Here is a 26,511-nt window from a genome sequence, read left to right as displayed (position 1 = left end):
CAGTATGAGAAGCAACAGGTCACTGTAAGACAGCATATTTACTTCGCTATTCTGCATTTCCTTCTAAGGCTGAATTTCGAGCTTATATCACTTTAATGATATTCTGTTTGCTTTTGGCACATGTTGCCCTCTATAAAGTCCTTTCATTTTATTTTGTTTTGCCCCTTGTTCCGCCTAGTTGGATTGCTGTTGATATGTCGCCATTTCGGCAGCTTGCTGGCGTCTACTGGTGTTTGATCAGATGGCCGTTGATCTTTTAACCGGGCCTGGCAAGTAGCTTGAAAGCGCTTGGCACCCACTTGAAAAGAAATTGTCAGTGCGCAATATTTTCCAATCTTCTAAGTGGGTGAATCAGATGAAATAATATTCCAGAATCTAAAGTCAATAGAAATGTGCTGTGACTATGAATAAACATGCTGGTGAGTTGCAAGTCCACAATGATGTCCGCACGAGTACTTCGTTACCCTCAAACCTCCTGGAATTCGCTAGGTTTCGTTGTCTGGTCTACAGATATCTGTAAAAGGCTTGCTCAATTAATTACCATGAGGAAGCGAACTTGATTCAAATCTGGAGGAGTCTGGAACCGTATAAACCATCAGTCTCAATTTCTGCATCCATTTTCCACACGAAGCGCACATACAGGCAACTGGTCACAAGAGAATCGCTTTCTTATCTAGTATTAGATGACGTATTACGATTTGTTGTAGCGGTGAGACTTTTGTGTTTTACCACTTCCTTCACAATGCACATACTCTACTGGAGCAATCACTACTGGGGACATGTGCCAACTCTGCAACTTTTTCATGGGGAGACCTGCGACTTATGCACCTGCTTTGGAATCCATTATTTTTCAAGAGATATCTACCTCAAGATTTCGGTAATGGGATTTGCTTTATATTGCAACAGCAGTGTGGTACCTGGCAGCTATCGAAATTGTGCGTTAGTCACTGATCATGAGACAAGCTTTTCAGCACAACCTATGTGAATGTAGGTAAACTTGTCCCGTCGGTTGCATAACCTTGCTCCTTTTGACTTAGTTCGAGCACTCAAATTTAACCTCAAATTTTAAGGGTTTTTCTTACGGATGAACTATCTCTGGATTGCTTTCTGGTGAGACGAAATGGAGTGAATGTATGAGAGGCTGTGCCCGTTATCGCATCGCTTACATCGTGAATTTACACATCTGTCTCTCATATCAAACAGCTGTTAGGTCTTAATGGATTCGACAGAAGGTTCAGTGCACTATTCATCATTTTTTCTTGGGCTCCGTATGGCTGCAGCATAGCGGTCAAATGAATCATGGCAAGTGTAGCTGTTATGAGGTAATGAGTAGCAAAGCCTTTTGTTTACCAAAATCAACTTTTCAGGCAGCGCTTTTACACTTGGTCTTCATAATAAGCGGGGGTTATCGAATATACACTCATCTGCAAACTAATTGGGTTCTTTCGAGAGACTCACCTGGAACCCAGTTGAATCTCTCGTTTATAATGTTCTCAGGCAACTGAATGTGCTGCACCAGGCCGCCTCATGTTCCAGTCGCTACGATATTTGAAACATCGCGATACATGTATATTTGTAATATACTACTCATAAGGTTGCTGAAAATCCATAATTTGGTTTGAAGTAGAACATAAGGTTGACGGAAACCCGGGGACTGCGGCTACCTGATGAGCCCCAAGAAGGGCGAAACCGGTCGTGGGCTGTCGATGGATTTTCAGCGACCTTATGAGTAGTACATTACAAATATACATGTAAGCGGAGATTATGTTACTCAAGACGTTTCAGGGGACTATTGGTCCAAACCTGCCGACAGCCTGCCAGGTTTGCCATGTGATTTCGACCAGCAGGCGTAGTGCCTGAGTTTCAGTCATACATTACTTCAGCACATTCAGTGGCCCGGAAACAACACACACGAGAGATTCAGTTGGGTTCCAGGTGAGTATTTTGCAAAACCACTTTTTTGCAAATGTGTGTATATCGCTAATTTCGTACAATTTGCTAGAACATAGGGGTGACGGAAACTCGGGGACTGCGCCTACCTGATGAGCTCTAAGAAGGGCGAAACCGGTCGTAGGCTGTCGAAGAATTGCCAGCATTGCGGAATACCTCACTTTACTTCACCAAACTCTGTATCAACCCTCCGTATTCAGCGGAAGAGTCCTCTGGAATTTCGCTCAAATCTCATGTGCTTACTATTTGAATAACCAAATTTATTTTTTCCTCTGTTTAGACCCAGGAGGTCTTCGCGTTTTTGTGAAGGAATTATCTTTCTTTTTGTAATACTGTCGTTTGAGGCCACTTTGTTCATTGTTTACATGTATATATGTCTACTTTTCATTTCATATACTGTCTTAAATTATCTGATTACTTATAAAGCCATTTAATCCCAGTTTAGAACGAAAGGCTTATCGCAAACTTTGAACTTTCCCTCAAGTGACAAGACACTGGTCGAAATCGGTGGTCAATTATAAACTCTCTAAGATGAACTCAATAAACCACATTAAAAACAAAAGGAAAAATACACCATGATTCTTTAGGTTGTATTTTTACACGCCCTTAACATAGGTTTACCAGTATCTATCTGAACGGAACTCTGGTCGACATATGCTATCAACCAATGCACGACTCCGCTGCGGATATTATCAGCACGGATCAATACGTAATTGGTCAGGCGTAACAATGAACGACATCGTGAGTTTTGACTCTTCGCTGGTTCGTTACAATCAACTGAACAGTAACCTAAAGTTCATCCGCGTTGTTACATTGACACTCGTAATACCAGAACCGGGCGGGTATTGTGATCTGTAGATTTTCAACTGCCGATCGGAACAAACCGTAGGAGTGAAAGTCACTGGTGGACTACAACACAAAGCTGGACAATCTGAATTTGTGCGAACTGACTGTCTCCAGGACATTATTTATGGTTCTATGCCATATTCACAAGCATCCCAAACTTTCAACGTATTTTGTTGAAAAACCCACCGCTTTTGCATGTCAAGGAATGTTATATTCGGCAAAAATGTGAATCCCATCCCCAGTAAAGTAAGCTGAGTTTAAAAGCCTCAAAATTTCTCAAGTTACATAGAGAACTGAGCTGTATTTTCTGAATTTATTTAAGTCTGTTTTATTGCTCCCGCTGCAACAGGACAAACAAACAAACTCACGAGTCATCGTTATCCAGTGTAGGTGTTTTCTGTTACACAGGAGTTACCACCACTATTCCTATCAAGTTTTGCAGCTAACTACCTGGAAAACAGTCGTATCCAAACTCTTGTGTCATCCTTTTGGGACCATCATAGCCTCTTAGGGAATTCCAGCCTTCACTAGAGTGAACCTAAGGAGCCTACATTAGCGTTTTGGTCAGTTGTAACACCTTGACCAATTTCCACACCCTCAAGAAAGGCGGTCATAGTAATCCTCTGAGATAGTATGCTGCATTGGAAGTGGCATTTGGCCTTTCTTGGGATGTGATCATTCATTGAGGGATCTCATATTGATCCGTTCCAAATGTGACCGAAGAACTACCTTTAGTAGATGGTTGGGGTAATGTTCCGTATCATGTTTTTTGTTTCACTATACACCACTAATATTTTACTTTTAAAATGTTCGAGGAACAATCGTCGTAAACCAACTACTTGTAACCGTGCTGAGTGTTAGTGTCGATACTTATTTTGGTTCCAGTCAGTAATCACTCTGGTGGCTGATTAGTTCAGTTCCAATAGGTACCCGGATTGTTCTGAGGTCCGCCTCTCTGACCAAAGTTTAAAAATGTAAAAAGTTCCTTGCTATGTAATTTATTTCTTTGAGAGAGGATTCCTTCCGGAAAAAATACTGTCGTGGCAGCGCACCATACTGTCCTGACGCTAACGAAGTCCTTGTTTATTTAATAGTCATCAAGTCATCAGCTAAAAATGAATACCTGGTTTGGAGGGTTACAGCTTTCTGACTGCAGGAGGACAAAACAGATTCACCTTGGTAGTTGGTCCATATGCTGTTTGTCTTTCCTCAGGTCTTTTGGTCCATGGGACGTTAATAAAATTCCGTAAGGATATGCTTGCAGGGTGTTTTGGTTAGCTTCAACAATAAACCCACCGAGAGAACCAAGTCAATAAATTAATTCCTCCGAAATGACCACCATCTACAAAACAAGCACTCTCCCCCAGACTGCTGGATATTCCATAGTAATTAGGGAATTTTTGTATACCTCCACAGACAACGTATGACTATCCCTGAAGGAATGACGTAAACTTTTAATAAGCCCACTAACATTAAAACCCAAGATAATAACATAGGTGTTTCAAATGCTACAACAGTGCTACAGAAAATAAAAGTGTGTACGATAGTAAAAGTATTTCAGGTTGATATTCAAGCTGATGTCCATATGGTAAATTGTTATGACTATATACAATCACTCGGTAATCAGACAGTATTACTGGATTGATGATCAGTTAAGGGTACAATATGGTTCGTATGGATATGAATGCTTGAGCTAAATAACGCTTTCTATAAAGACGCTTTGTAAAGCAAGACAGAAGTAGTAATCACAGATGACTCTAAGTAATGACATTTGGCGCACCCACTGACTCAGATAGATTTCTCGGAGGCACTTATTCATGGAAAGCATGGGGAATCAGTACTACCGGCATCACATGTACTATGAGATATCCTCTGTCAGCCTCTGAATGTTATACGAAAAAGAGCTCTTGCATCTCCTCGCAGGTTTATACTACCTTTACTTATGTTCGAAATTCAGTGAAGCACAAATCATTCCTCACGCGTGCTATGCACATAAGATTATGCATACATTCTAACTCAAAAACTGCCCTGGAGACTATGGGATTTCATACTACACGAATACTCCAGGTGATAGGCGTCACCTCGAAATAAAGCTGACACTGATGTTCCTTTCGTATCGCATAGAACTTATTTTGTACCTTAAAACTGGATAAAAAATTGTTCAGTGCAAAAGGTTTTGTATACTCATACAGGAGTGTCTGTTGATCTGTTTGCTGAGCTGGGCAATTTGGCTGCAGACAGTTCGTCACTGACCCAGGTAACATCATCTGTACGTAGTAACTTAACGTAACGTAGTAACTTAATCAAAGACGTTTCTGGGCCTTAAGCATTGGTATTGTTATGTTTACAAAGTCTGCTGAAAGTGGGTAGGATTAACCTCTGATTTAGATTGTTTTCCTAATGACTGAGTAAAGTCATGATCGGTTATAAGTGATCATTACTGACCGATTGGTCAAACAACATTGTCTAGTACCTGTGCATCTTGATGCCAAACTTTTTAGTTGTCTTTTCAGGAGTTACTCAAGGGTGCTTTCCACTTTTCTGGAGGAATCAATTTCACAAAGAACCACTTTCGTTTCTTTCCTAAGGTAGCTGTTGATAGTTGAGAACTACCTGTGAGCGCTTTCAGGCGGTCGCCATTGCTCGAATAGTTGTGTACTACTAAACTGCACTAAGTACTGTGCTGTTGTTTGGGCTAAACTTTTATGTGCAGTATTGTTTCTGACTTTGACTTTCTTGATGTTATCATAGGTGCGGCTAGCTTCCGTAATAAATCACTTCAAATAACCATCAAACATTGCGTGCATACAATTTCTTTCTGAAATGCGACTCATCAGCGAATAAACATTTCAAACTGAAACCAAATAGCCACATATTTTGGCAGTGATTTAGAGTCTCTCAGAAGCTGACTCCCAATTACAAGTCAAAATAGTCACCTTGAATGCCACGTGAGGCACTCTGTTAGACATTACTCAGCATGATTTTTGCCAGGGTTTTCCGGCACAAAAATATCAAAAATATATCTCAAGAAATATTATTGCTTCTTAGATATAAGCGAGAGAAGGGTAGTAGTGGGGACATGTAGCAGAAGATCAGGTACGCATAATACAAAGAAAGTGTCCAAAGCCCGGCCCGGAATTCATTACCAATGGTCTACCTGGACCAAGTTTACACTAGTTTCTGTGGTAACCGGCTATTCATAACGTTTATCTGTTTAGCATCAGTTTGTAGCTTTTCTTTCACTTGTACCTTCTTCTAGAGATCGCTTTTAGAATTTCAGAATAAAAGGATATTTGCTCCGGTACACTGACTGATAAAACCTTATATCTAGGTTCACCTTTGGGGACTGTAAAATGATTGAGTCGAAAATCCATACATATTAGTCACGTATGATGTGTCAAACGTTTTGACTCTCCTAATTATGGACTGATCAACCCAGTATACAATTTTTTGAAAGAAGCGCTGTAGAGGATGCTTTTTTCCCAATATCACCGGATGGGTGTTTTATTTCAGAAAACAGTCGGTTTTCTAATGAAGGACTAAGTTAGCTTGGTTACTCTCGAAATGGAAATCCCTATCTACATATTTAGGCCGCAACCAATGGTTTATAGTTTGGAGTTTGCCCCATGTTTTTAAACTTCATAGTGTTTTACAATTATTCCATCACATGTGATATTTCATTTGCTTTCGTGAAACAGTCATCGTGAGACGACGCAAGGCTCAATAAGCCCAATCCTATTCGAATATCGTCAAGTGAACCATAGAGCATGCACCTCATCCGTGATTTTGGAACCACTTCGGTGTCCATCGTTATTCATTTTTTCATCTTTCTTTGATTCCTTCGACTGGTTGTACTTCTATTTACCCAATCTCCATGAATATTAACTACTCTATTATGGTCGTTGGCTTGTTCGCTGAGCTGGGCAAGTTGGTTGCAAACGTCTCATCACTAATCGAGGTGACATCATCAGTGCGTAGTTATGCGTAGGGGTTGGTTCGTGGTTGGCACAACCACGTGATATATATATATATATATATATATATATATATATATATATATATATATATATATATATATATATATATATATATATATATATATATATATATATATATATATATATATATATATATATATATATATATATATATATATATATATATATATATATATATATATATATATATATATATATATATATATATATATCACAGAGGTAACTCACAGAGGTGTATCACAGAGGAACAATATGATATACCAAATAAATTGCAACAACTGCAACAAATTCTACGTTAGACAAACTGGGAAGAAATTATGTACACGAGTAAAGGAACACAACGCGGCTGTCAGGAGACATCACCCCCTGTCCTTGATATCTATACGAGAACCGAGAAGGCCACAAATTCAATCTGGAAAACGCAGAAAATTTTGGCATTCGGAGACACGCGACACGGAAAAGAATTTCTGGAAGCATGATACTCCACGGCAGATTCGATCAATTGGTGCATCGAACTGGATCCAATCTACGCACCTCTTCGTGCAAAAGACCAACATCTCAACCGAAACACTCAAGGAGGACGGAATATTGGATTCACAAACAAAGAAACAAGGTACTCCTCCGAGTCAAATTAATAAAGATCACAAGCCGGAACTCCGAAGGACAAAGGTCACTCCAACATCGACCAGACTACGATGGCGAGGGATGCCAAGCTCAACGGGCACGGGGACATCGGCGAATGAGGACACGGGGTAACAGAATGACCAATGGAACCGCCAGACCGAATAACTAACCGCGGTTAAAGGTCATCCCCGGTTACAAGCACGTATATTAACACACACGTAACACCACCCAACGCACAATCACCACCGCTACGCACCACTACGCTCCCCAATAACGCACTGATGACGTCACCTCGACTGGTGATGAAACGTTCGCAATCGAATTGCCCAGTTTAGCGAACAGGCCAAGGACCAGACTTCCTAAACTTTACTTAGTACTTGATAAACCGATCAGACAATCGATCGAAAGAAAACACGTGGCGTCCAATTATCAATGACTATTTTCGGAAAACCTAGTCTTGAACAACTATGACAACGAGGATTACGAATTTGGAGCGTTGAGCTAGTGAAAAGAGATGAACCAGGACAGGATTTGCGTTGATAAAACCGGATACCGCCGATTTGGATGTGGCCGGGTGAAGTATTCAGGACAGCTAGGCAACCCAGATCTTAGTATGACTCAACGAGCAACGCACATTATTCCGTTTCGCGAGTAAAGTAAAAAACATAAAGATCTGTCTGCCCTCCACGTTTTGCAGGATGAACGATAACGACAAAACCTCATAGAGACTTAAATGAGATCAGACCGTGTAACTGTTTGCCTTAAGTCAATCAACGAGATTCCATACCAATCAAAAAAAACGTTTAACCCTTAGGTAAAACAGCGAAACTTCATTGTAACCACGGCTGTATATCACTCCAGCCATCCGAGTCTTTACTGACGAGATGGAAGTGCTGGATTAGCATCTCGCTGCAGCTAAAGCAAAACCTCTCAGGTGGGAAATCTATTCGCCTTTCCGTTAAACTCAGTCCATTTTCAATGTATGATTCGATCTTTTTTCAGTTTTTAGCGGTAAGGCTCGATTACCTAAGACCTAATGCAACTAAGGATGTACTTGTAAAATGTCGCATCCATATGCAGAGTTCTTTTCCACTCGGTCCAACTGCATTGGAAAAAATAGTAACTCATGTAGTTTATAGATCTGTAGAAGAACGTTACTAGCGTCATCGTAGACACAATACATGATTTGAGACTCTCATGACCAATGCACCCATCCCATGGAAGAAATGGATGAAAAGTTTCATACCTTTAATAACTTCCGACTGTCACGTGACGCAGTTGTTGCGTACCTCTTTCAGATTAGCCGCACCTAAAATATATGTTGTAAGGCCATCTCGACTAAGCTGCGCTATTTGTGTTATAAGTCTGAGGATTTGGTCCTACCTCGCTTCTCGTTGTATAATCATCGAACCATCTGAAGTCAACAATCGCGCCGTAATCAACCAATTCAGTTTATTGACACCTTGATGGACCCGTAATGTCACCCAGGACAATTAAAGTTACCACCACTTACCCTAGTTCGGAAATCCACATGCTGTGTCAAGGGCATAGTTCCTCAAATCAACTTTTTGAATAACAGTTTCACCAGCCAGTACGAAGAACTCTCATCGGAGATATAGCATAGGGCTAGGTTTATGTTTACCCCGCCACCGCAAGCAACGTTGAGAACTGCTCAGTTCTTGAGAAAAGAGGAGTTTCTTAACAGGTAGCGGAACAGAGCCAACTGCCAAAATACTTTGACCCAATTAGGTGTAAGTATTCGAAAGACGGTGGTGTTTGCTTATCCACCGCCGACTCATCTGCCAGTCAAGTCATGTCTTATCGGTGAGTGTTCACAGACACGGCGAATTAGCAAATCGATTTAGTCTTTGGCACGAACTGTGTGGAATTATAGTCAACTAAAAAAAGTGGATCAGTGTTGTAAGGCGTTTGCTTTGTGCTTGATTCCCTTCAGGATCTGGCCTTTGAAATTCTAGTGATTTTTCTTCGCCGAATCTGAACTATTCGTTTCCACTAACAGAGCCACGTTGGGATAAACGTTCATCTCAAGTAGTCTGATCGATGAAGGTATTTTGCAGACCACTTTACTGTACACAGACGAATCAGTGAGCCCACTACGGTTGGTGACAGAAGGTCTGCAAGCAAATTTTCAAGCTCGGTGAACAGATTAGGAATCTTTCGTTTATGGTGTTTAACTGATTATGCTCCCTAAGGCTGTCCTAAGTTTCGGCTGGTACCTTTTCGAAATGTCGCATAGTTACTTCTAAACTGCGGGATTGCATCTGCTTGACGGGCTTCATGAAACAAAAAGCCGGTAATGAGCTATCGAAGAGCTTTCAGCCAATTTACGAGACCTCACTTAAATGTCAAAATCAAAACACTTGGCTGTGCTGCGTTATCTTCATATACAACCCCAAAACTGATAAACTGGATTTAGAATAACGCCATGTTTAAAACGTCTTGTTTAGAGCCGTGGAGTGTAGGAGAGATCGGAGCGCGAGGGTGTCCGTGGATTGTTTGTTTCGCACTCATGGTCCATTGTAGGTTTAAAATCATTATGCATAAATTATTACTTTATTGATCTTTGTCGTGATTCGTACCATACTGAGGTCTCACAAGCTGTGTACAGTTTTAATGTGCAGCCCAGTTTATAGACAGCTGTTTGTCCTCCATAATTTACTCGATAGCAATGGCTTATAAGTAGCACTGAATCCGGATCAATGTCAATTGTTTATGGTAGACTAACCGTGTTTTGGCGTTTAAGCATTGGTAAACGGCAAATCTGCTTCGCCTAATGACTGCTGACACGAGTAATTAAATCGCCCTCTCCGTTCGTTTGTGGCTGTGGAAACAGTGCCACACAACTGTCACACGCATGCATGGTTTGTAGCACCCCGGTACCGCTGGGAGCCTATTAACCCACGAAGACTTCCTAGTGTAATGCATTAAGCACATTATCTCGAATATCGTACGAACTGAAACATGAGGTGGCATTTGTGCACCACATTCAGTTGAAGAATACCATAAAGGAGAGATTCGGGTGAGTCGCCCGTTAAAACGCACTTTATATTTCTCGGAATCTGCCCAATTTGGGTTCAAGAAGAACATAAGGACAAAACCAATCGTTGGCTGTCCAGGTGTTTTCAGCAACTTTTTGAGTAGTATCCCTCACAAAGCTGATACATTTCTTCACGGAAGATAGATACTAGGCAGTTTAATAAGAAGCCTATGGCTGTTTCAAGCACAATGATTTCGATAACTTGAATTCCATGGACAATATACTCCTTCTGAACAATGTGGTAACCGGAGAACACGCTGTTCGGAGGCGTTTTCTTTTGCAGGGCCTGACAATTTTACCTGCAAGCGCGCTCGCCACTGGGCACGATTGCTAGCGGGGTTTAGGTGTGAACATGGCTAAATGCTGCTTTAGAAATGATGTATAATGTGTTAGAAGTAAACAAGTAGACGTTCTTGTCAAACTTGATTACGAAGAGCAAACACAAATGTAAGAAAACCGCAAATGCGTAAGAAAGCTGACTACTAACGGCGATCTGACGGCCGTTTAGTTTGATGGTGTAGTCCTGTTTTTCAATGTTGATGATAGTTTGGGAGTTAAAAAATCCTATGTTTCATAAAGTGGCCTTCGAATGAGAGGAAATAATCTATTTTGTTTCGGTTATTTGCAGTACTTTCCAGAGCTAGTCACTCGTTCAGCTAGCAAACATGGTCCTCGATAAAATGGATTAATCTTATTAGATTGACCTTCAGACAGCCGATCCGTTCATTTTTCTCCTCATCTCTCGCAGGAGGCTTTATTATCCCGATGAATGAGACCGCTGCCAATCACACCAAGGTGCCCGACTACTGTCAATTCCACGCGTGTTTCAATAATGGCCAGTGTTTCATCATCGATCCAAATTCCGGACAAGCCGCCTGTCAGTGTCCACAAGAATTTACTGGTAAATTCTGTGAAGTGACCGCTAGGAAAACATTCATTTGTTCCCAACTTGGACTTTGCAAACCATTCGGAGTAAGCGTTAGTCTGTATATTTTCAGCTGGTTGTAGATTGAAAAGTGATCGTTATAAACGGACTTAACAATTGCTATGTTCTTATAGATGACTCTCGAGTCGTGTTTCAAACAGGTGATTTCTCAAAGATTCTTGATTAAATGAGCCCCCCAGTCTATCTTGTAAAACGATGACGTTAGGACCTGATTTCAACAAGCCTCTGTGAGCTCAGTTGATTACAGTATAAGCCCACAATTTTTAGTCTTATCGTTCTGGCTTAGTGCCAAAGAAATGCCCAAATGAATCTCTCGTTTAGACTACTCTTCAATTTAATATGCTATACACAGGCCGCCTTGTTCCGGTTAGCATGATATTTAAGATATAGAGCTGAAATTATTTAATATGACATCAGTTTCAAGGCCGCTGAAAACTTCCTAGCACAAAACCGAAATCACGTTAATTCAAGTAGCAAAATATTTTCGATGATACCGCTCACTTATGAGTTCCGTTCCCCAAAATTCAGGCCAAAATCTTATCCCAACCACTTTTGCCTTACCACCAGATCCCTCTAAACAACCACGTTTCTAATTTCGAAAGAGACGGGAAAGAAGCGTTTTGTTACCAATTTTTTTGTGGTTATTCCAGTTCTAAAAAAAACAAATCTCTATGGAACTAACAAAGAACACAATCGACTTTCCGTAATTCCAGATTTAACTTGCATCCAAAATAAAACATACCTACAGCGATGTTGCCTGTCATCAGCTTAGATTTACACTTCGCAAGTCACGCAAACATGGTTGATTCGAGGAACACTGTTGGGATGCTAGCCCGCGGCTTCAACTGTTCTGTTCTAGTATGGATAGTTCCATCTATTGATCCAGAATTGCATGCCTGGCAAGAGCAAATAACGCGACCGGAATGCAACGTGCGGTAGTACCATATGACTGACACCAGAATAAATTCATATCCAAAGATAACGACATTATTCCGAACTGTGAGGAATTTTGTACAAGTTGAGGGATACCAGATGAAGTGAAATAAAGACTAATTTAATGAAGAAAACTACCCATAAGATTGCTAAAAGCTCGTTGACAGCCCACGACCTTTTTGCCGTTCAGGTAGACTCAGCATCAGCTTTCTGTCAACCTTTTGTTCTACTGGAATCTCTGTAGTTCACGAAATCCCACAACCGCATCCAGTTGCACGCCAATTTGTTCATCATGGGCGATACACCCGAATTCCAGCTGAATTCCTGGTTCGTGAGTGTACTGATTGAATTTCCTCTAATTTGGGTTCAAGTAGAATATAGGGTTGCCGGAAACTCGGGGACTTTGCCCACCGGATGAGCTCCAAGAAAGAAGACTGAAGCCTGTCAAGGTCTGCAAGTTTTTTCCGTACACTTTCGAGTAGTTTCCTTCGTGAAAATATGGTGCGATCTCTTGAATATCGTACCAGCCGAGACATGATGCGGTCTTCGTACAACACATCTGGTTGGGAAATATTATGGTGAATAGATTCAGCAGTGATTTAGGTCGTGGAAGATTCTGTTTCTTTTTACAAGTACAGAGATTTACTGTCTTAAACATTCCGAAAAGTTTCAAAGTAGATTCTGAAATATTGTTTATGAAAACAAAGTTAACCAATTTTTGCCACTCCCCCACTCGTAGGGACCATAAATATAACCTTTGGTTACACTGACTCAGCTGATTTGACAGTACCAACCCCCTTGGGCTCTCCTCTCTGTCCCCTGTTGAGTGCTAACCTTACGAGTAAAATCGACCTTGACCCACTGAACGGGAAAATCAGACGTACTGAATTTCATTGTGGCAGGTAATTGGTATTTATATTCTTATATCAAACAGCTCCATAAAAGACGCTACCCTGGAAAGATTTAATTAAGCACGTCTCTCTTTTCAGTTTAATTTATAAACTGAACGCGACAACGAATCCCACTTTTGGACGGCAACTTAGTCAGACTTCCAAAGTTTCAATTTAGAGGTCTATCTACATAAATTTCTCGCCGACAGGACAGTACACAAGCCTGCATGGCTTTGTGCCGCTAAGGATTGACGCTCTGCAGTACCGAACAAGGGGGATTCGCTCCGGGGATACACTGGACTCTGGATTGAAACCCATCGTTAACGTGCTCAGATCTAATGGTTACCCAGAGAGGTTCAAGAATCCAACAATCTTAAGTAACTGCTGCATAAAACCCTATTTAATTCAGCCCACCACACGAGTTATATTCTGACAGACACAGACAGCTGCCACTTGTTTCACTCTCTACAAAGTACTTTTCCGGCTGAAACTCTACGATTTTTATTCACAACCAGGTTTTTGTTCAAAATAGACTTCAAACACAGAATACGGCTGTCACCTAGGATATCTGGCTATCTCCCTTCCACTGTTACTCGGTGGAATTTTTTGTGCGCACGACCCATCAAACGGCTAAGAGAATACGTTAACATCTCTCACCCGAACACCACCAAACTTAACGGTTCAGTCACAAGCTTGATTCGGTCACACAGTTCACGCCGGTCACTAGATCAATACACGTTATCTACCCAGTAATTAATAGACTGCCATTATGGATCCAACGGCTTTACTTGATTACAGCTGAAGCCGTCGCAATACGATTGCGAAATTCAGTACTGTGGTCTTGAAAACTGTTGGTATGAGCTCTAAGTCTGCGTTGCTCATGTAACACGAATCGATCGACCCAGTCGCTGAACGACGATCCAGATCACCGCACGGCATCCAGTTAGGTACACCTTGAGTTTCGCTGATAACCAGTCGTCTAAGTTAGTACAGATCTTTACTGCTAATCCCACTACTCCTCTCTATTTTAGCTAGTAATTGTGCACTGATGTGATGACGAGATCCCGAACACATCAGTGTTCGGCACTGTATTCTTGTTAAAGCTAAGAAAATATTCGGACAACCACAAACTTTGTCTTCCTAATCATATTCTGGATCAATGTAAGATGAACAGACGGATGAATACGTCAACTTGATTATAGTATGAGGACAATAAGGGGATAATCCAACTGAAATTTTGTTCTTTAAGTCAATCCAGCCTATTCCGAAAAGCTGCGAAGCCGCATACAGGCCTTTTATCCTTCTTTGGAAACATTGGCAATGCGTGCATCTCCAAGGAGAATCGAGCCAATGAATACAGGTAGTATAGAAGGAGTACTAAATCAAACGAGTGAAACTCTCGGCTGACAAACGGTCAGATGGGGAGCCAGGCAGCTTGCAGACCATGTGGATCCCGTTACTGGCAATTGGGGCCGAGTGATTTGATCTGAAAAACTTCTAGTCGACAGGCCTCGAATTCGAATCGTCCCGGAGATCCACTTGTTTCCAAATGAGGATGAAAGAGCTGTACAATGCTCCTCTACTTCTAAGCATAGATCTTTATTTATTGGACAAACTCAGCAGTTAGATTTTTCATCTTCTCGTGTTTTATTCATCTTCCCATAAGGTCATATCATCCATAACTTTGGTGCTAGCGAATCTGCGTTCATCGTAACGACCAGTTCTGGAGTTACAGTGACTACTGAAACAAGGTCGTGTAAATAAGACATTACCTTCTTCCGATAAAATAGATCAGTTTGGCGGTTTAGTCCAAAGCGATAGCACCGCTTCGTGAAACATCACTCTTTTCCTTTAGCTCAATAGAGACATTTTCCAGAAAGCAACGAGAACTTATATGATGTTGTAATAAGAGGAAAAGATTAACGGATGAGAAGTTTTACGAAATTGTGTTACCATATAAGGTTTCCCAGGGTTTTTGTATCAGTTAACACCATATCATAAGATGGACACGGAAAGCCAAGGAAACATGAGAGACCCGGAAAGCCAGGAACGCNAGAAAGCAACGAGAACTTATATGATGTTGTAATAAGAGGAAAAGATTAACGGATGAGAAGTTTTACGAAATTGTGTTACCATATAAGGTTTCCCAGGGTTTTTGTATCAGTTAACACCATATCATAAGATGGACACGGAAAGCCAAGGAAATATGAGAGACCCGGAAAGCCAGGAATGCCTTGAGATTATTTTAGTTGATCTGGTCATCGGAAGTCATCTGTAAACGAAAATGTCAAGGATCGAAATCCAGTGACTATTGTGAGTAAAAAAGAATGCCTCTACCATTGGGCCGAATATTTCGAACAACAGTTATCGTATCTACCTACTGCCAATCACCCGAAGCCCATGTGTATTTAACCCCATATGGCCTCAGAGGATTAGGACTGCGTATATTCTGTGAAGCGCGACTGAGCTTATGTTCCGGATAACTTCCCATCCGCATTTTTGGAAGATTGGGGTGGAGTCCTCAGTCAGCGCTTGTCTGATCTGTTTTCCTGCATTAAGGAAAAGGAGACTGTCCCAGGCAACTGGGGAGAGTCAGCGATAGTGCCAATTTTCAAGAAAGGGGCTCGTACTGAGTGTGGTAACCACAAGGGGGGTCAGTTTGACTCTGGTCGTAATGAGACCTTTGGCTACATTTGTGCTTCTCCGCGCTACGGGAGCTTGTGAAACACTGACCCGAGGGCAGCAAGCGGGGTTCCGCCCTGGAACGGGTTGCGTTGACCAAATCCCCACACTCCGTCGGCGCTAGAAGAACGCTATACGCACTATGCGACCTATACTTATACATATATCATATCTAGACGACCATAATTTTAATATTCCTGGATTTCCAGGGCGCATTCGACCCGTTTGACCGGTCTGCTCTCCTCAATACGCTGGCCATCAAGACATACCTTGGAAGTTTGTGAAAATAATAGTTTCTTTGTAGTCTCAGATTTCCGGACGTGAGAGTATACGGAAAGGTCTCCAAAAGCTTCCGTACACAAACCAGTGCCCGTCAGGTATACCCACTCCCTCCATTCGTGATCGATGAAATCATGAAATGAACAATGAAATGTCCCAAAAACCCCGGTGTTGAAATAGCCTCTCACACCTTGTCGACCTGGAATATGCAGATGACATCCTCCCCGTCTTCGAAGAAGAGGATAAGGCTTAGGTGGTTCAGAAGAACCGACAAAGGTCATCCCATCCTTTGGTATGCACATTGCACCTACAAAGTGTAAGGTCATGCTCCTGCGTATGCAATCATCAAAGGCGCCAATTACATTCCGGGAGAGATACTCGAAGTTCTGGGGCGTTTCACGTATCTTGGAAGTTGTATTAGTTCTGATTGTAGTGTGACAGATCAGTTCAGTGCACAGATTTGCAAGCCCGGGTGACTTTTATTGATTTGACAGGCCTACTGCGTAAGACTGGTGTACCCCTGAATCTCAAAGGACATGTGTGTCAAACTACGGTGCGGACTGTTATGTTGTATGGCGGTGAGACTCGGTTTTTTCAAGAAGCGGAACTGCGACATCTTCAGATGTTCGACAATCGTTGTCTCAGAACCATAGCACGCGTAGGTTTGTGTTGGCGTGTCCGTAACGAGGTAGGCAAAAAGCGAGATTTCGGAAACTTTCATTGAAGAATGTGTTCAGCTCCAGAGACTGCGCTTTTTTGTGCATGCCGAACTATCGTTTGCCGAAGAGAGTGCTTTTTTCTGTGCCCAATTCAGAGTGGCGGAAGCAGAAGGTTGGCAAACCGTTGACAAGTTAGAGGGATATGGAAAATATTACCAAACGTTTGGGTGCATCGGTGCTACTCACCTTCTAGGATGGGACTGCCAGATCCTCTATACTCCTGGTTGGATACAGTGCACGATATGGTGTTCTTATCCGTTTCTATCCAAATTGTGTGAATGAATGTCTGGAGGTGAGGAAACCCCAAGGCGATTGTACTAAGCTGGTGCTAAGTCCCTTCTACATCAACTGCTATTCTTTTCTTCACAATAAGGCTTTCAAGTAAATCATGGTTGTGCGGCTGTGAAGCATCAGTGTTGGACACTGATGTCATTTTGTCGCTGATGATGATGATGATGATGATGATGATGATGATGATGATGATGATGATGATGAACACGAACATAATGGTGTTAACACGTGTTCTGTCACGTGTTCTGTCAGGCGCAGAGCGGTCGTTTTCACACTGGTGACGTTGCATGGGTCAATAGTGTTTATTCGTTGTTATATTATAGAGTTATTTGTTCCTGGAATGTCTAGATGTATGAAGTTGGATCAGAAATTATTCAGCTCTCATTTCCTACCCACCACCAAAAAACGTGTATTCTTGGACTTCCTAGGACAAAAGACACAGTCAGTCGAATGTGAATCACTTAATTTATTCGGTAATAGGTTACTCATTCAGTTGATCGGTGAAAAAAACGACCACTACCCGATTTGATCAAAAACTGCATAAAGTATCTGTACGATCCTGTACTAAGGCCGTGATCTCAAAGCAAGGAATTGGTTAATTAGCCTAAACGCACGATCTAAGTGTCCTCTCTGACAGTTAACGTGTAGTCTAATTCACCAATGGAGGGTCAGTAATAATTGCGGCGAAACCGAATTCTACGAACTTCACTTACGCTTCTTCAGTAGTCGCAATTGGGCAGTGAACAATATATTGTATCGGACGTGGGCAGACAGTATGGATAGGTAGACCGTAGTTCTATAGGAAATTAACAGTAAATCGTGAGGAGAATTAAAGAAAGGCTTCAGGCTAGATTGAACCTTGGGCAGTTAGCAACACAGGATGGCGCACGAAGGGCAGTGTGCTATCGGACAAATTAAACGGGAAAATGTTGTTCAGTTCAAAGTGGGACAGATTTTCAACAACAAGCCCAGAAATAAATGTAAACAAATCGTCAATAGGAAAACGGTTGAGGTAGAGTCAACTTTGTATAAAATAGAACAGTTCAGTCTTGAAACTTGGGCATTCGCCGCAAGAGTGATGAATTAGCCTGGGGACTAGGGAAACAAATAATTACGTCACGTAAATAACAGTATCCTTCGATTCCTGGATCCGAGACAACAAAATAATATGCTCTAGCAAAGGGAAGCATTCATCCCCCAACATAACACTTGTGAAAATTTTTTGCCCGTACTCTGTTGATCTTTTGACTTACGTGTCTCATCGTTTCCTTCCCATTTTAGCCGTATATCTTCGGAGTTGGCATCACCACTTTCCTGTGTTCCGCCGTCATTCTAGTCTACTTTATTATGCGGTGTTGCTATAGCTTTTGTCAGCCGCTGCAGAACCAAACTTCATCCATTTTGGTTAACAACGCGGCGAACACTCAAAAAGTTGTCGATTCACATAGACTCAAGCAAAGTGGGACACCTTTAAACCAGCAGTATGGAAGGCGTTTTGTTCCTGCCCAAATCCGAGCAGTCCCTACAAGTCACGCATCTTCTTCCAGAACATGCTTGCGGGCCATACAACGTCGCCAGAAACGCCTAATTGCTGTCAAATACGGTGCAATAAGGCCAGCTCCGTTAAAGCGCGAAATGAGTGGCGTTGCAAACCACATATCTTATGATCCCAGTTTTGGCACACCAACACCTCTAAACGGGATTCGAAATGGGATTTTCGAACAGAATGCCGGAGGACAATGGGGCTTCACCAGAAGGTATGTCAGATCACAATTCAGTACTTTCCTGTTTATATCCGATCAACTGTAGGAAACGCCCTTTTTATCTGAACGTTTCCGTATGAAGTAAAGCTAAAGCGTTTTTTCATTATTAAGGACGCAGAAGGGAGAGATGAACTTTTTCCGGATTTTAGTTTCACAAAATCGGAAACACTATGTCAGTATCAATAGCGAAATTGACCGGAGTTACCAAGAGCAAGCAATTACCGAAAGACTGTCGCTGAAGTCAACCATTGTTAAATTACAGCTGGAGTAGTGCAACTAATTTCGTACCAGTTTATTAGCTGTTCATTCAAAATTGACACCTCATTGGCTACCGGAGTGAATGAATTAACCCTCAGCTCTATCAAAACAGGTTCTCATGCACACTACTCATCCAAAAAGGCACATAGGACGTTCACCTTTGGTGAAGAAATGACAGTTTTCTTCGAAAGTTTAACGGATAACGTTGCCTAATTTAACGTACCATCTCTATGAAGTTTATGCCACACAACTTTTAATCGTGATTTGGAAGACTTGAAGCCCTGAAAAGGATGTCTATCACTTACCTTAATTATCATAACCGAAGACACCTTTCAGTGGCTTGTCTTTCTGCGAGACAAATTGTCTTCTGAACAATACGGTGGTCAAGGCACAAGCTCTCGAATGTGACCAGGAAGTTCCTTTACCCACTAACCTTATATGGCGCCGCAGCTTCAATTTTCTGGTCTTCACACCGAACCGAATCTATGCTCCGGCCACAGTGAAGTTTCCGTCTCTTCTTTGCTACGAGTCAGAAGTCTATGAATTTTAAAGCAGTGGGAAGCTCACTGCTATTGAGCCTATTGACGTCACGCTGGAAATTCCCTCCTCTAGTATTCGTTCAAAAAACTATGTTTGAGCCAAACCGCTGAAGTATATACGATACTCTGCTAAATGGATCTGTCTGCGCTTCAACTGGCTGGCCTGCAAAGATAGCTTAGGTGCCATTTGGGCTTTAGGTGACTAACGATTTTCCAGGTGCGACGCTGAACCATTCGGCAGAGAATATGTCAATGGTGACCTTATGGTCACACTCGTCAACAGACGCGAAATTAAGGAATTCGTTCTTATCGACCAGTTTTTGTTTAACTTTGAGAATAACTACAACCAGTCACGAACCATGTGATAACTCAAAAGCGCAGCTCCTTTTTACACCAGTTTCGGCCCTGACTGTTGTCATGTCACATTGAATTAGTTACTCGGTTCAGTCGAAGCTAACATGATGTTACACGCAACTGGCAACACGCGTGACCTGTCACTGACCCGCAGAATTCAGTCAACGGTCAGTGATTGTGTTTGACGCGGATATGCTAACTGGCACGCATGCACAGATGAATGGCAGGGTTGCGTGAAGTTTTCATTCAAAGGAAAAGCAAAATCTCCGGTGTCGAAGATCAGCCTTCACGTCTCACACCTATCGAATGGATGATCTATGTGAAATCAGTGAAGCTGGGAGTTTTTGTTTATGAATACTCTGAGTGAAGTCCTGGCAAATGTTTGCATGCGAACAATAAGTGCATGAACGTGACCGGTATTAGCATCCACGATATCTCGTGCTGCTTTTGTGCGCGAGAGTGGCTTTTAAGTTAAATCCTTCCTTCCGTTCCATTTCTTGCATCCAAAACAAAATCATCCAGTCTTCATGAACCTCGCTAACCGTTTATCAGTTTTTATCGCATACTTTATCTGGCGAACTCTGGCTGATAGTATTCACAGTTAAATAGTCCGCATAGCTAATTAATGCGTTTAGTTTCGACTTAGCAGTCAATCAACCTGGTCATCCAATCCACCCAGCTATCACTCCGCCCAAAACTTTCACACTGGGCTCCTGACTGTCTTCAAAAGATGTAAATGAAAAAGTTGTCTCCTTTTCGAATGCTTCGATGTAAGCCTTTATATAATAAGGCATATACTGTTTTTCCTTAGGTTCGGTACAATTCTGAATGTCTGGAACTTCTCTCCATCCATGCTATAAAGTCGTACGTCAGACAAATAAACTGAATTATGATCCAACCAACTACCTACTATCATATCCTATTCAAAGCGCACTCACATCAAAGGAAATTCGCAAGCATAACTAGCTTCTTGGACAATAGGACATGTTGCCTCCATTGTTGGTCCACAGCCTACAGACATCGAAATGCGTTTGATACCGTATGTTACAGCGCGATAGAAAATCCACGCTTCAATAGTTAACGTAAGCCTGTGACTGTACACAGCACCCAAGTTAGGGTTGTAGAAGATGGATGGGAATCTGTTGTGTACCTGCGTGAGAAGTGATAAGATTCACCGACATATCTGGAAGTCGGCGATTGTCACTAAAATTTTCGATAACGATTCACCGACATAATTCAAAAAGTTCAACAGTTGGATGGGTTCAGTTTTTCCCATTAGCACCAGTTGATAATCAGCCAGTCAGTCTGCTTTTGGGACAGGACAAAATGAGCATAAGTCTCAAGTCTGCGCATTTATGTATTCTTTTTAATGGACTTCCGTTCTTGTCTTCAGTACGCTGTGGTGTAATCAGGCATTAGCCTCACATATTTTAATCACACTGTTGCTTACAAAATCTGACGCAGTAGACATAGGAATGGCTGCTTTTAGACATCTAAGCAGACCGGAAAAACTGGGTTCTGTCACTAGGTGTAATCTGTTCCTCACTATTTGAAGTACTTGCTTACAAACTTATGAAAACATAGTCACTTTCAGCCTTCACCAAATTTTTTTTCATTCATAAAAGAATTCACCAGATTACACACTCACATTCAGTATTTCTGATACCCAGAGCCCCATGCATTTGTCATTCACTCGTGGATAATAACCGACGTATGTTTCGATCTGTTTAGAAAGCTTTTCAAAATGCGAACAAACGAGAGAGCTTATACGCGAATTCACCCTCGAAATCTGTAATTAAAAGGAATGTTTTCATTGTCTTTGTAGCTTACTGGTATAGTACTTACTACTGTGAAATTAGATCACCACGGAGCTGACGTATCATAGTTTCAGGTGTTGTTGTATTCATTTGTTTCATTTGTCGCGGTCTTTAAGTCTACTCGCCTCATGCCATTTAAAACTGACGTTATCGATCATAGATTATTTTTCACCGCCAGCAAACTTAGTTGGGTCCAAGACAAAGGCATCTGGGAAAAATTTAACAGTTTGACATGCTCCGGCACCCGCATATTGGTACGCCCGATGCATCTTTCTTGATTATAGGTTCTTGGTTATTTCGGAAAAATATTTCTAAATAACGGGAGAATTGGATTCTCCCGTTTGTGTGAGCGGAGAATTCTGTTGAGGTTTACACATAGTATGGTCACATTCTACCGCGCGTTCGTGGGTAGCGTAGCTAGTTTGATGGAGAACTATTCTCCACGGTTGGCTTGTTTCCCTACCAAATGAGAAAAAAATTCATTTTTCTAAGTCTCGGCAAGTACAAAGTTAAAAATTTAAAAAATCAGGATGAAATGGAGATCACACACCTTTAAAGTCAGTTTCAGAATGAATTGGTCGTCTAAGTTGTTGCAATCTATATTGAATCATCAAGGTTACTTTTACACTCAGCTTAATTATTAGATCCTTCTGCTTGGGTCACTTCAAAGAAGTGGCTTGCAATGCATATATATCCGGAGAACAAAATGTAATGGCCCGAGGAAGATCGGTTCATTTTTGCGCTCTGTAGTTGTATTTGACCGATCAGATAGAATTTTGTAAGAGGCATTTCTTGACAAACTTTTCCCTACCAAATTAGCTGTACTATGCTCGAAAGGTCCTTTAACAAGCCTCCTGGAGCAGACTGAATGGTGATTTTCCAACAATAGTCAGGTGAGACTTATTATCTAATTCAACCGCACTATCGATTTCTAACTTTCCTTATTCCCAGACTTATTCGCCGCCACTGAATGAGTGAAGCAAGACTACAGTGAATCTGTAAATTTTGTGACCAAGTGAATTTTTTAACGTCTACATAAAGTCAGATCATGCAATTATCCGAGCTTCGCGTGGGTTGAAAGCCTGAGTCGGAAACATTCTATAGAAACAAAAATGATAAGAAAGAAGTCAAAAATTCCAGGGCTACACAAGGCTCGTAAGTACTCTGGTAACACCTAGCGCAAGATTTCCTGCCACAGTTATAGATATTCAATGCACACGAGTACCTTGGGTTTTATTCCCCAGGAATAAAATAAATCAGACATGCTGAATAAAGAAGACACTTAACGTTCATTGATTAGGTAAAAATGGTGGACACTATTTGATTTTGTTGTCCTCACCAAGCAAAACATTATTGTGCTCTTCTCGAGCACTTGAGTGGGGATTTGCTGTACTTCATAATGATATGACTGCCAGACGACCAAATAGTACAATTTCTGTGGTCAACGTACCACTAAATAAACTGCCTTCGATTATACTTATATTCCCGGCAATTGACATATCCTGCTGAATCACTACACCGTTTGAGGACTGGCTAGAACCCCTGTCATAGTTAGAAGCTGACCTATTCACTGGCTTGTTTCGGAGGATTCATCACCTTGTATGGATGGCTCAGCTGAATATACTTGCGTGATCTATAACGCCCTATAGCGTCCAGTAGCACCATCCTTCTGTCATGATGGTAATACAGTACAATAGATGAACAGAATATTCCCCTGGGATATCGTCGTACTTTGTCCTACTGGAAAGGTAATATTGTGTGTGGCATACTATTGCAAAGTCAGTCATTTTATTTCGATTGTTCTAAAGATATGTTGGTTTATTTCCCCTCTAGGATCCTTGGTGAAACAGTAGAAAGCAAAATTACAAACAAAATGGTACTGGTTGCTTCCGTGCTACAGCAAGAGCCTGTTCGGGTCTCAGATAGTTCACACTATGCCCAAAGTGTAAGGATCCGCTGAAATTCCAAGCTCTAAACCTGCAAAGTTTCAAGAATATTAGCTGTCCAGATCAGCAGCAGCCCGGACTCTCTGCTTAAGTCACTCTATTGCAACAAGTTTGATACCAGTAACAAATGCGCACATGTATACGACACTTCAACAGCATTTTCTACTTACTACATTTTAGCCAATTCCGGAGAGCTATCACAAGGCCGATCATCTTACGTCCGTCAGAAAAACCTTACTCAAACGAAACTTCCTCAGAAACAGAGAGTGGACAAACACCAACCTCTAATCGTCCTACAACCCAGGCAATCTCTACCAGCATCAAGTACCTCCAGATGCAACCAACAATATCCTACGCAAACAACATCTCGGACTTTGGATTTTCCAATTTGTCCTACTGTTCTCAGAGAGCCAATGGCAGCAACTGTGGATTAGTGTTGCATCCTCCTTTCGTCCTTCCATCTCATACCACCGGTTTCAATTGGCCACCGGTGATTTCCCATAACCCCTCCCCATGTCTAAGAACCAAACCAGATGACTTTGTTTCAAATCAGTGTCACTGTCTGAAACAGTCAGAAAAAACGGCACATTCTATGCTAATCAATAAGCACATGCCATGGCAGCACAGCTTATGTGCCCGACACATAGCTCATCAAATAACATCGGGACAGGTTAACGGATTCAAACCTCCTGTTGTAGATCATTCACATCGAGATGACGGTGAAGCGTATGAAAATTTTGCAATGTTATAAGCATTTTGTTTAGCTGATTTGTACATAAGTGTAAACATGTGACAATTGTCACTAGAATCGTGATTCCACTCAGACTTGATTCTCGTTCGCAGTCTCATAATGTATGTCAATAAGCTTTTCCAAAACCTTGTCGTTTGAATGTGCGAACAAACGAGAAAAAATATATCAGTGTATCTGTCGTTTTTCGTCTACTCTTCACCGCTTTCCTCTCCAGCTATCAATAAAGGCAACAGCTTCCATGCATGACTGTCACTTAGCCTCAGACTGAATCTCTGACAAGTGGTGTGCCCCGAATCCGGGTCCCTATGCAGGAAAGCACCAATGATCAATGCAGACCAGTTTGCTGGTAGTCGCTTTAATAGTTCGTTGCCAGGTCATTGCTTAATCTCATCTAGCTCATTTTCACCCTTCGCGCGGTTGTGCAAAAAGGGCTGCTCGAAGAAGTCACTCATGGGGCATGTGACCATGTAAACTCAGTCTGCCAAGTGTGATCAGTTCATATCATGGACGAGTTGTTTTTCGTCGGAAACCCATTCAGCTTACGTCAGCATTACTGATCTGGTGTTCCCATCAGACTCAAGGAATGCTCCGAAGACATTGAAGGTCAAGCACTGAAAGTGTTTGATGTCCTTAACCCGCACCGGTTAGGCTTCTGACCCGTATAACAATATGGAGTGAACTGCAGAATTGTAAACTCCAGCTACGTCTGCGTCACAGGTGATGCGGGTTCGTCAAAGGTGCTCCGGCCTTGGGAATTCCGTCTTCGGATAGACAACTGGAACTGATACAGCTTCCCAGGTGGACAAATTTGCCCAACATTCCAATCGGATCATCCGCAACCGTGAGCATCTCATCCGAATCCACCCACTCCTGCAGCGGCACTCGGAATTTTGCAGATATAAAACGCACCCACAAGTAGAGAGATATAATTTATTTTATTTACCGTTGTCTGCAATACGGTGGCGTCTGATCAGTGAACCGCTATATCATCTCGGGTCGGGTGCCTCAAGTACAATCCCACTTGTGCGGGAATTTTCACGTTCCTATGAATGATGGAGTTGAAGAGGAACGTTGAAAGGGAAATGCCTTGTCTTACATCACTTGGTGTAGTGAACTCAGGTCAGAGCTTCCCATTGAACTTCATGTACCCACGGTTGTTGTCACACTGTACTTTAAGGAGGACCAAAATCCTATGGTAGTCACGTCTGATTCTACAGACACCGCTTGAGTGGCCTCGGCAGTCTTCAACGAAAGTAAGACTACCGCTGTTGTCGCTTTCCCTAACCTGTTAAACGTAGAGCAAGTGAACATTATGGCCAACCACAACACGTCATGGAATACCTTCTCTCCATTTTAGGCAAGACATCTCGTTTTCATCACCCAGCATAATCGTACCACGAGAGGAGGAGTACCGTCGAGTTATTACAGAGATGAATGTGGGACATAGAATCTCCTAATCATTCTCTTGTGTCTCTTTTTTCATTATTTATTGAAGTTAATACGCTTTGACGAAGATATTAATAGACAATAATTAGACTGTTCTTTGTGGTAATTTTCTGACCTACTGATCAGATAGCTATATGTTATTTCAACCAAACCAAGAGTATTGTTAACAACTTCCAAGCAGGTGGTTCTGGTGAATTGAGTCGATTCAGACGATGCGTGACGCGTTCAACTCCCCCATATTCCTACAAGATGTTTGAAATACCATAAATTTCGTGCAAGCTGTATCAGCGATCCTCCACCAGCACAATGCACATTGCAAGGTTCGCGGCTTTGTAGGAAATAATGTGTCACATGATGTACACAAGTACAAGGTCATTTACTCATGAAAATTAGTGGATAAACAACATTTGCTATTCGATTA

At 41.8% G+C, this 26,511-nt stretch overlaps 1 protein-coding gene across 1 annotated transcript; it reads left to right on the top strand.

Annotated features, from left to right (window-relative positions):
- Positions 1–2,751: 2,751 nt before the first annotated feature.
- Positions 2,752–24,821, top strand: T265_01411 (hypothetical protein; the record flags this gene model as incomplete). Its single annotated transcript, XM_009165437.1, has 4 exons — positions 2,752–3,042; positions 11,225–11,448; positions 18,498–18,973; positions 24,074–24,821. The coding sequence occupies 3 exons, from the start codon at positions 11,242–11,244 to the stop codon at positions 24,642–24,644; spliced, it is 1,254 nt and encodes a 417-aa protein (XP_009163701.1).
- Positions 24,822–26,511: the final 1,690 nt, after the last annotated feature.

Source organism: Opisthorchis viverrini, assembly GCF_000715545.1.
Source record: "Opisthorchis viverrini unplaced genomic scaffold opera_v5_15, whole genome shotgun sequence".
In the NCBI taxonomy this organism is placed as follows: Eukaryota; Metazoa; Platyhelminthes; class Trematoda; order Opisthorchiida; family Opisthorchiidae; genus Opisthorchis; species Opisthorchis viverrini.
The sequence above is the reverse complement of the archived record's forward strand: the minus strand, read 5'-3'. Positions and strand labels throughout refer to the sequence as shown.